General features: G+C 37.3%; 3 protein-coding genes across 6 annotated transcripts; 2 read left to right on the top strand and 1 right to left on the bottom strand.

The window, feature by feature from the left end:
* The first annotated feature begins 977 nt into the window (after nt 1-977).
* LOC125196634 lies at nt 978-3,464 on the top strand. Of its 4 annotated transcripts, XM_048095231.1 has the most exons (3): nt 1,026-1,107; nt 1,582-1,686; nt 1,999-3,464. In XM_048095231.1, exons 2-3 carry the CDS (start codon nt 1,664-1,666, stop codon nt 3,293-3,295), a joined length of 1,320 nt encoding a protein of 439 aa, XP_047951188.1. In that variant the 5' UTR covers nt 1,026-1,107; nt 1,582-1,663; the 3' UTR covers nt 3,296-3,464. The 4 variants fall into 4 exon arrangements, with proteins under 4 accessions (XP_047951186.1, XP_047951189.1, XP_047951188.1 ...); XM_048095229.1 differs by lacking the exon at nt 1,582-1,686 and having other exon boundaries at nt 978-1,107; nt 1,877-3,464; XM_048095232.1 differs by lacking the exon at nt 1,582-1,686 and having other exon boundaries at nt 1,022-1,107.
* Nucleotides 3,465-5,410: 1,946 nt separating this feature from the next.
* LOC125196174 (putative cytochrome c oxidase subunit 5b-like) lies at nt 5,411-8,942 on the bottom strand. The gene is made up of 9 exons (XM_048094581.1): nt 8,920-8,942; nt 8,522-8,607; nt 8,280-8,365; nt 8,022-8,131; nt 7,819-7,901; nt 7,666-7,716; nt 7,006-7,072; nt 6,844-6,923; nt 5,411-5,911 (listed from the first exon to the last, which is right to left on the bottom strand). The coding sequence occupies exons 4-9, from the start codon at nt 8,125-8,127 to the stop codon at nt 5,840-5,842; spliced, it is 459 nt and encodes a 152-aa protein (XP_047950538.1). The 5' UTR covers nt 8,128-8,131; nt 8,280-8,365; nt 8,522-8,607; nt 8,920-8,942; the 3' UTR covers nt 5,411-5,839.
* LOC125196173 (cytochrome c1-2, heme protein, mitochondrial-like) lies at nt 8,125-10,462 on the top strand. The gene is made up of 8 exons (XM_048094580.1): nt 8,125-8,364; nt 8,521-8,606; nt 8,919-9,133; nt 9,221-9,470; nt 9,544-9,618; nt 9,765-9,875; nt 9,958-10,023; nt 10,174-10,462. The coding sequence occupies exons 1-8, from the start codon at nt 8,361-8,363 to the stop codon at nt 10,288-10,290; spliced, it is 924 nt and encodes a 307-aa protein (XP_047950537.1). The 5' UTR covers nt 8,125-8,360; the 3' UTR covers nt 10,291-10,462.
* Nucleotides 10,463-10,582: the final 120 nt, after the last annotated feature.

The raw sequence follows: 10,582 nt of genomic DNA, 5'->3' as shown, positions 1-10,582 counted from the left end.
TTAAATGTAAGGAATAATGGCTATCAAATAAATGGGCTATTAGTAAATGATTAGAGCATCCGCAATGGTCGGCTAGCGACCGGCTAGCCGATTCGTCGCGCTAGCCGATCGGCTAGCCGAACCATTGCAATCGGCGAGGACGAATCGGCGAGCGGATCGGCGTGGGCTGGCCGATCGCTTTCGTTCTTGCAAGCCGTCGCCGATCGGCTAGCCGCCATTATGGCGGTCCCGATCGGCCAGCGATCGGTCAGCGCTATTTTTTAATTCCTTTTTCAATTCTTTTTTTAATTTTTTTTTTTAATTCTTTTTTTTTTTAATTTTTTTTTATTCTTTTTTTTATTTTTGAAAAACTATATAAACGCGATTTTCTCTATCTCTAAATTTCTGTACAAGAGCAACATCTAGCGATGGACAACAACAACTAGCCCAATACAAAATTAAGACCTAAAACAAAAACATGTCATACCGTCGGGCCGGGGCCCCGTTCGGCTAGCGGCAAACTATAACGGATTCAAGGCATACTAACATTTTTTAATGTATTTTTTTAATAAATTAGTGAGGAGTAGAGTGGGGCGGTGGCTCGTGTGTGGAAGCCCGGATTTTTTTTTATTATGCAATTTTTTTTATTTTTAGTTAATGTACTTTTTTTTAAAAATAAAATTAATGAATTTTCCCGTATATGTCTCGTAAATTTAATTCGGTAATTTAATCGTGATTTTAATTCCGTAAATGTGTATATTTTGAATTATTTTTATTACGGTTGGCCTATTATGGCTGGCCTATGGCTGGCTAAATCTGATGTGGCAGGTGGATTTTTTAGTGTTACTGACGTGGCAGGGGAGAGAATGACTAGCCTATTGCTGGCCTATGTACCATCGCGGATGCTCTTAATTAAATTTTAATTGAATTTGATGCTTATGCCGTTATAGGAAAAGCAGAAGGGTATTCCGGTAATTTCAGGTAAACAATTACAAGAATTTAGCCCTTCTTCTACCTGAACATATTTTTTCTTTCACCCAGCAGCTGTGCCATTTCTGAATTCTTCACCCCTTCTCGAAACTTCCTCTGCCCGAATTCCTACCTGAATTAGCACTGGATCGGGCCTAGGTATGTTCAATATTTGAATATTTTGCGCTTTTACATCGGATGGAATTTGTTTCGTTTAATTCTGTGAATTTTGTGAGATTTGGATCTTTTTCTAGAGTTTTAATGGGGTTATTGTTGCTGTAGGCCAATCACGTAGGGTTTATGGCTTGACATGCTTGATTTGCTAGTTTTTATTCATGATTATTTGATAATTGCGTGATTACTTTCATTAAAGGTGATTCTTTTTTCCGTTTTTTTTTCTTTGGAAGTAGATTTTGTGAACTATCTTCTGTCTACCTCTTGTTTTTCGTCATACTTGAGATTTTTTTAATGTTCGTAGGGTGAGATGAGAGAGAATGTTTTGAGTTTGTATGTTTATTACTCGGGCATACAAGCTTTTAACCCGAGGTTTGTATGGTGTTTGCTTTTGATTAGGGTAAAACCGATTTGATTTGTTGGATCTCGGTAGTTATTGTCTTTCTTATCTTTTTTCAGTGATTTGCTTTTGTATAAAGTGGAGTTTTCGATAAATTAATGGTGAATTTCCAGACCACGTCATAGTTTTTGAGTTAAATCGATGGTAGTATCAACCAGCATTTGGTAAATTTTCTACCTTGTTTAGGGTTTTCTGGAGGTTGTACCTTGTTTCATATGCTTATGTTAAAAAAATCAAATAAGTTTCATAATGGTTTCGGACTTTTGGTGAAGAAATATGTGTGGTGATGTTTCATGCTTTCTGTTATAAAAAGTTTGTATTGTCTGACGTTAAAACGATTGAATTGGATGATAGGAAGCAGTTTCGGCGTGCAGAAGAACAGATCTTGTAGTTCTTTAATTTCTCAGAATGCCAAAAGATAGGAGGGTGAATTCGTCATCTTTTGACCGGTCTATGGTGTCCCCTTATTCTTGCAGCTCGAAGGTATCAGATTGCAAGAATGGCAAAAGCTCTTTGCCTCAAGTCGGGGATGAGAAGGAGTGGGAAGAAGTTCGATGCCCTATTTGTATGGAGCAGCCTCACAATGCTGTCTTATTACTCTGTTCTTCCCACGAGAAAGGTTGCCGCCCTTTTATCTGTGACACAAGTTATCGACACTCCAATTGTTTCGATCAGTACCGGAAGTCATCATCGGTAGCAGAAAATTTACATGCTTTATCAGAAGAACACCAGTCTAAGCTTGTATGCCCTCTGTGTCGAGGGACGGTGTCAGGGTGGGATGTTGTCTATCCTGCAAGAAAATTCTTGAATTCTAAGAAAAGAAGTTGTTCTTTAGAAGCTTGTAGCTTTGGTGGGAACTATGCAGAGCTGAGGAAGCATGCTAGGCTCGAGCACCCATCTAGACGCCCATCAGAGGCCACTCCCAATCGTCAGGCAAACTGGACAACACTGGAGCAACAAAGGGACATCGAGGATGCACAAATATACCAGTCAGATATGGAGTACGATGACTTTGACATGTGGGCTGACTGGGATGAATTGCTTGCAGATGATTTCTGGAATTCAAGAAGTGAATTACTGGAGTGGATGGCAGACGATTTTTGGAGTGGAGGAAGCTTGTTTGACTTACCGAGTGGTATATCCAATTTTGAGGATGATCTATCAACTTTAAGTGGTATCTCTATGCCACTTTTTGGCTCGTACTTTTCATTCCCGGGGGATGACATAATGGATTCTGGCAATTCAAGAAATGGAGATGATGACATGATAGATTCTGGCAGCTCGAGAAGCGGAGGAGATGGGCCACAGTGGGGTGGCGTATCTGGTTCAAGATTGAATCTTCATTTGGGAAATGCCGCAACAAATTCAGGGCCCGGGCCAACTTATCATAGCGAAAATGATGCAAATGTTTCGAGGTCAAGACCAAGCTATCAAAGGGATGCTGATGCGTTGAATTCAAGGTCGAGGTCTGGCCATCACAGAGAAAATGTAAGAACAACTTCAAGCAATAGATCTAGTTATCACAGTGTCAATGATCCTGCGAGTTCAAGGGAAAACAATCCAAACAATTCAAGATCAAGGTATTACAGAGAACTCGATCATGGAAGTTCGAGAAGGAGATCAAGTTATCGTAGGGAAAGTGAGCAGCGTGATTGGAGGTCGAGGTTTCCTCGTAGTAGGGAATTTGTTGCTCCCGTTAGAGGGTTCGGTACAAGGAGTTTTCATGGCTCCTCAAGACAGACGCGTAGTGAAAGGGGTGGTCGAGGAGATTGAGAATGTACTAATATTCTTGTATTTGTTGCTTTCTTTTTGGCCTTTCGGATCTATCCTTTTCTTTAACTCTGCGAGCTCTGTAATTTTTTTTTTATTTATGGTCGATTTTGTTTGTTGTCCAACTGTAGTACCTGAGCTGCACATACAGTATTATGATTGATTTTTTGAATTTTCTGATGATGAAAATAAGAGAAGAAAGTTCCAAAAATATGGGTGGTTGGAGTTGTTTGGTTTTTGTCCTTGACCATCTTTTTTATTGCAAGTTGTAACTAAGTTTGCACGGTCCAAACAAAGTTATAATCCGGAAATTTATTATTTCTTCTTTTTATTCAAATCTTTATTTGTTTATTAAATCATCTCATTTTAAATTCTTATAGCGTGCATCATTATTATAGCTTAATCTGATGAAATATTTTACAAAAGTTTCAGAAAGATGAGGAATAGCCGAATAGTAATAGTTGAACGATTCATTATCATCTAGAAGCATTTTTACCACTACTTTTCTTCGGACCAGTTGTGATATTTGATCTAAAAGCATTTTGGAGTGATGCTATGCAGGTGCAGCTAGGGAGAGGTGCAGCTAGGGATGTCAATGTAGCTCGCAATTCGTGGGCCGACCCGAATAGCCCGCCAAATTTACAGGGTTAGGACTGAAAATTTCTAGCCCGATAAAATTACAGCCCGATTAGCCCGCACCCGATTAATCCGCAACCCGTTAGGGCCAGGCCCGGAAACCCGATAAGATTTCTATCGTTCTATTTGTTTGACTCTAATTCGAAAATTCATTGGTTATTTTATAATATAGATTACTAAAAAAATAATTTTATTAACATAATAATAGATATATAAATGAGAAACTTCAAATTCATTAAAAAATATACTTATAAATTTCTAAAACATGCTTTAAAATTTCTTGATTTTATGTTTTATTTTACATAAATCTCAAATATTAGTATTTGGTCATGTTTATGTTTGAGTTTAAGCATATATCTCAAATTTATCATAATTAAATATTTTACATTTTATAAATATAACTAATTTTCACTATTATTTATTCGATTGAGCGCATGTTAATTTTATCGTTAGCAACCCGATTAGCCCGCCGGGCTAGCCCGAAACCCGAGCTTTTAGGGTTAGGGTTGAACTTTTACAACCCGAAAAAATCACAGCCCGATTAGCCCGCACCCGATTAACCCGCAACCCGAATAGGGTTGACCCGAAACCCGATGGGCTGGCCCGATTGACATCCCTAGGTGCAGCCATATAATATTGTGCCACACACCTCTAAAAAAGAAATATAAATGAAATTTTTTAACAATTTGGTTATTTTTAGATTTGAAATGATTGATAGATTACTAAAATAAAACGACACAACAATAATTTAATTTATCTCTATTTATTATTGGTGGGAAATGGTATGTAAAAGTATTTGAACAACAATAAGATTTAGTAATTTATTACTAGTACTATTATTTTTTTATTACTAATAGTTATTATTATAAATATACTTTATTAGCAAACCGGCATCAAGAATATTCCGTAGCTACCGACCACTCGTAGGATCTCTGGCCTGTAATATTTGAGTATGTCATAAAAATAACTAGTCTTATTGAAGAAAATCAATAATGACGATATGCCCGTAGACAGAGTCAATTGTAGACTAAATTTTTAAGTTCAAATTATGATATTCATAAGATGGTCATCTAATTTTTACGTCATAACAATAACATAATTGAATTCATAATTATCGTATGAAGTAGTAATATAAATAAGATATTGAATATTTTCTGAGGAATTCGCCAATATTATCTATCTACCCTAAATTCGACAATATTAGCAAAATAAAAATTCTCCATTAAACCATTCATTCTCATTACAGTAACACAATAAATGGGCCTATTACCGGAATAGATGTCGACACTTCAACTTAATATTGCAATGATCAATTGCTTGCATCCACAATCCAGCCAAAAAAAGAAATCAACTTTCAACGGGAGTATTGTGTAGTTGCATTACATAATAATTTTACTTAAAACATAAAAACATCAATTCTAAAATTCTAATATGGGCCAATGTGCTGTATGGAATTTATACACATTATATAGAAGATGTGACTAGACAGCATAACTAGCGATTATATATATTACTTCAACCACCTTCGGAACTCGAAAAATACAAACAATATAGAAAAACAAAAAACAAAAAACAAAAAACAAAATACAAAAAGATATTGGATTAAAAGTGTGTAGTCTGAAAGTTCCGCAGAACAGCAAAATATAACTAGACTCAACTAATTGCTGTCAACAATTATTGTATCCTCAATGGTTTAAAAAATTGAAATCCATAATTTCTATGGATCACCTTCCCATGTTTTAAATCCCAAAAAAAGGAGAGGAGAAGCAGGTTCAATTGTTGCCAAAGCAACAAGGCTATAGTGAAAGCAGATCGTTCCGAAAACCAATGAGTTTCGAAACCTGAAGAATATTAGAAAACTCCTCATCCTGTCACCAGATCTTATTCTGGCAGAAATTTGCCGACTATCTTCTAGTGGTGATGACCGCCATCATCTCCATCTCCATGTCCGTCTGGAGGTCCACCAGGGCCTACCACATCTAACTGTGGACAAGGAAAATTTGTGAAATTTCGTCGGAAATAAAGCGTTCAGAACATGGATGTTCTGTATAGTATTTGTGTAACATAAGTGAAGCTTATTTCGAATTTTCAGGGTGTTACTAGTGAAGCACTACTAGCCACAAGTAAAGCACATAGAACATAGCAATACAGTAATCATCTACTCAGCCTAACATTATACTGCTGAACTCCAATACAGCCCCATGACAAACCATGGGAGAGATAAAGAAGCATGGGCAAGAAGGTGATGCAAAAGAAACTGATTTAAGTATGGAACAAGTGGCCTTCACTAGAAATGCGCATAAATTCTTAATAGTATGAATTAAGAACATACATTTTAAAAAAATCATAATTATGATTGATTTGGTTTAATAAATTGTGTTGACTCTATTGCAATGAATGAAAAATATATTTCAGAAATCTTCATGTATTACAACTTCAAAAATTCAATTGAATTATGTCCAAAGAAGCATAAAGCTCAGGTAATTGTTGTTGTCACACAATCTGTATAGAATCATCTAAAGACTAGAAAACAGGTAAATTACAACAAAAGAGCTGCTATCAGCAGCCTATCCCTGAATTCATTAGTAATGTCCACTCGCTCATTTGCAGCTTGTTGCATTGTTAAGCAATTGAAATTTGAAGCAAAGACATAATTATTGTGATTCCATAACATTTTCATCTGATGAGTTTTTCCAGACAAGTTCTTACATCAACATGGTTACAGAAACGTGAATGAGTCTTAGAATCGCAAGGATGAACCATGTGTGGTTGTAAGTTAATAACATATCTATGAAGCTTTCGTGAATCAGTTGTTATGACATTAAAAGGACTCCAAAGGTATTATAGCGAAAATTAAAACATAAATCTTTTTATCTTTGATTATATGCATTATTGCTGAAGCTATACATACTCACCGTAAAATACTGTGAGCATACTGGGCATTCATGTGGGCTGCCCTTCTCTAGCCAAAACCAAACCACATCATGCTCATCCTCTGTTGAGTTTTGGGCAGAAAACTGATTATCACACCCAAAACAGAGCCAACCAAACAATTAAAGAACACATAAAAGACTTACCGCCTTCACCACCAGGGCATCCCACAATTCTTTTGTCGTAATAAGACTTTATCACGGCTGGGGATTCCTGCAAACCAAAAAAAGGTAGATATACAGATTCTCCTTTGTGTGCATTTCAAACATTTCAAAGCGAGACAGGAAACATAAGTGAACATTCTTTAAGAAGATAAATGAGTGAACATGCAACACCAATCAATCCTACGCAATAGAGGTTGCATCTCAACACTGCCTCGAACTTACCCCAGACCCACAAAAGTAGTTACACGCATACAATTTACAGAAAATAACACAATTACCAGATTGGTAATATAGTCTTTACAAACAGGCATTATGCCATCAGCTTTAAAAGACTACAAGGAAAGCAATGAAACACAACAGAAACACTCAACAAATCCAAATCAAGGAGCTTCTCTCAGTTGAGTATAAAAAGCTGGAGGGGAAAAAATCAGAGAGATGAAAACACAGAGAGTGGATATGAAGTACAAATACATTTGATCAATAAAACATTTGTGGCCCATACATCTTGATTTCCAGTTCATGCCTTGATGTAGACAATGTTCTATGTACATTAAACATTTCTTAGTAGTCCTAGTTCAGAAGCTAAAAGACAAAATAATTCCATCATAAAACATGAAAAGAAGGAAGATTCATAAGGCTAACCTTCGTTCCAAAACGACCCGATGGGTGGTTGATTTCGAGAATGTCCTTTCCCTAGTATAAAACGATTCTATAAATATCCAAAACAAACCAAAATACTAATATTCAATTGATAAAAGCGAAAAATCTAGCCAAAGATAACGATAAAATACTAACTTGAAGCTCAGCTTCCAACTCCTCTCGCTCATGACCAGTGGCGATCGGCACTACATCTTCCACTCTTAATGCAGAAGCATTTCCTAATTAAAAAAAAAAATCTCGTTTATCATTTTTCATTCATCATCGTCGTAGTCATATGCACCAATCCATATCATAAAAAAAGCTAATTAAAATAAATTAGGGTTAGGAGGAGGACCAACCAGATGCAGAGAAAAGGCGATAGAAACCAGCTGGTCGGCTTGAAGTGGTGGTGGCGCATCGAACGGGCCTGAGAGTTCGTAGCTGAACCGCGAGCCTTCTCCACATGATTCTGATCCGAGAGATTTCACTCTCTCAAATTTCTCAACAAGACGAAGAATTGAAATGGAAGAGAGAAAGAGAGAGACTTTTGCGTATTCACTGTAGAGATTAAAAGGGTAAATTAGTAATCTTATTTCCTCTGACGTGTACCGCCGTACCGGTATATGGTGGTGAGTCTAATCTGAACCGCTCCTTTTTCCTTCCTCCTCCACTCTGCTAATTTACGAGAAAGACTGAAAATGAGTAAGCTTTTTAGCCCTTTCTATCTATACTTGTGTTTTTGTTCAGTTTTCTGATTTTAGTGATTTTCTGCATGCTCCTTCAATTTCCAACCGCAAAACCTATGGGTTTTATTCGCTTCATTATTTATGTTTAATTTTTTTTTTTATAACCAAACAGGAACTGGAAAAATTAATAGATTGATCAAGCATTTCAGTCGTCCAGGTTTTTTGAGCCAACCTTCTGTTGCAGCCTCCGTGCTCAAGGTATTGGAATTCATTTTTAAAAAATACTAGTAATAAATAAAAATTCTTTGGCGTAGAGATAGCAACAATTAAATAATGAAAATGATTTTTTTTTCTTTCTGTTTTAGAGAATTTGTTTGACAGTTTGAGAAATTTGCAGATTTGGTGTGTTAAAGTTGGTTCATTTGTAAACCAAACCAAGAAAAGTGGGATTTTTTTAGTACTATTACCATTCTTGGAATGATTGCATTTTATGCACTATACAAAAATGCTTACCTCATATGAATGTTGGTGGATACTGTTTTTGTTTAATTATCTGAGCTAATTTTCCAGGCTGCTCCTTTGCTTATTCCCAAGCCTGGTCAAGCTCAATCTGGCTCTTCAGGCTCACAGTTTTCCAAGACAATTGCACTTTTTGGTGCCGCAGCTTCCGGGTTTCTGGGGTGTGCAACAATAGCATATGCTTCCGATGAGGCTGAGCACGGTTTAGCTTGCCCTAGCTATCCATGGCCTCACAATGGCATCCTCAGTTCATATGATCATGCTTCGTAAGTAAATCACTTTTTGCCTAGTTATCCTGTGCAACGGTTGTGAAAGATGTTTTTTTACTGTTGAAAGCTGAATTTCATGGGCAGGGTTCGTCGGGGTCAACAGGTTTACCAGGAAGTTTGTTCATCATGCCACTCAATGTCACTTATTTCGTATCGTGATCTTGTCGGTGTGGCCTACTCTGAGGAAGAAACTAAAGCTATGGCCGCTGAGATTGAAGTGGTTGATGGCCCTGGAAAGTTGAGTGATTGTCTTCCTCAGCCTTACGCAAACGAGCAAGCTGCAAGATTTGCAAATGGAGGGGCCTATCCTCCTGATCTAGGTCTTATCACAAAGGTGAGTTCTAAAACGTTGAGTTTTCATCTCAAAGAAAATCCACTTGCTGTTTCTAAGTTTTGTTCTGCGACAGGCCCACCATAATGGTCAGAATTATGTATTTGCTCTTCTAACCGGCTATCACAATCCTCCTCCTGCCGGTGTCATGGTAATTTGTCCTCTTACCATTTTACTTTGAAAAGCCATGAATAGATCTGTTTTCTGAAGAGCTGTCTTATATCTTTCCGAATAAATATGTTAGTATGTTATAGTTATTAAAACTCCACACTTTTATACACCTGTTTAATACTGCAGATCAGAGATGGGCTTCACCCTCATTTCCCTGGTGGGGCGATCGCCATGCCTAAAATGCTTGATGATGGTGCTGTTGAGTATGAAGATGGTACCCCTGCAACTGAAGCACAAGTATGTTTCGTCTCTCGTTTCTCTTTTAGTTAATATACTCACGCATAATGAATCATAGATATGAAATGTTCATCTTGTGCAGATGGGAAAAGATGTGATGACCTTTTTGTCTTGGGCTGCTGAACCAGAGATGGAAGAACGGAAACTGGTAAGTCTTTGTTTCTTCCTCTCATGATCTATCTTGTGTGTCTGTTCATTCACCGACTCATATATCGTGCTTGGCTATTGATAGATCTTAGTATTACGGTGTTTTCTCTTAGTAATGCAATGCCCGGTTGCCTAACCATTGCTCATGCAGATGGGTTTCAAATGGATCTTCGTACTGTCACTTGCTCTTCTGCAAGCCGCGTACTACAGACGTATGAGGTGGTCGGTTCTTAAACCGCATAAGGTGGTCCTTGATGTAGTCAAGTAAATAGCATGGCTTTCTTGCATCATGGGGTTGAGATCGGGCTTTTGCTTTTGTACTCCGTATGAGATATACTGCATCATGTAAAGATACAGATTTTCAATTTCCCTGGGTGGTGCTTCGGGACGATTCAAATCAAATGTACCAATAACTTTTATCATCCCTCCAGTTAGCAGCATGTGAGTGTTTTAGAATTTAATGGAAAAAGTTCAATCGCCACAACTGTCTCAATCCTAGGTTAGGCCTTAAGTTAGAATCACAATTGCTTATGCGGACAGTCACATACGGTTCTAAATAC

The sequence above is a fragment of the Salvia hispanica genome, chromosome 6, assembly GCF_023119035.1.
Source record: "Salvia hispanica cultivar TCC Black 2014 chromosome 6, UniMelb_Shisp_WGS_1.0, whole genome shotgun sequence".
Taxonomy (NCBI): domain Eukaryota; kingdom Viridiplantae; phylum Streptophyta; class Magnoliopsida; order Lamiales; family Lamiaceae; genus Salvia; species Salvia hispanica.
This window is presented reverse-complemented; position numbering and strand designations above follow the sequence as displayed.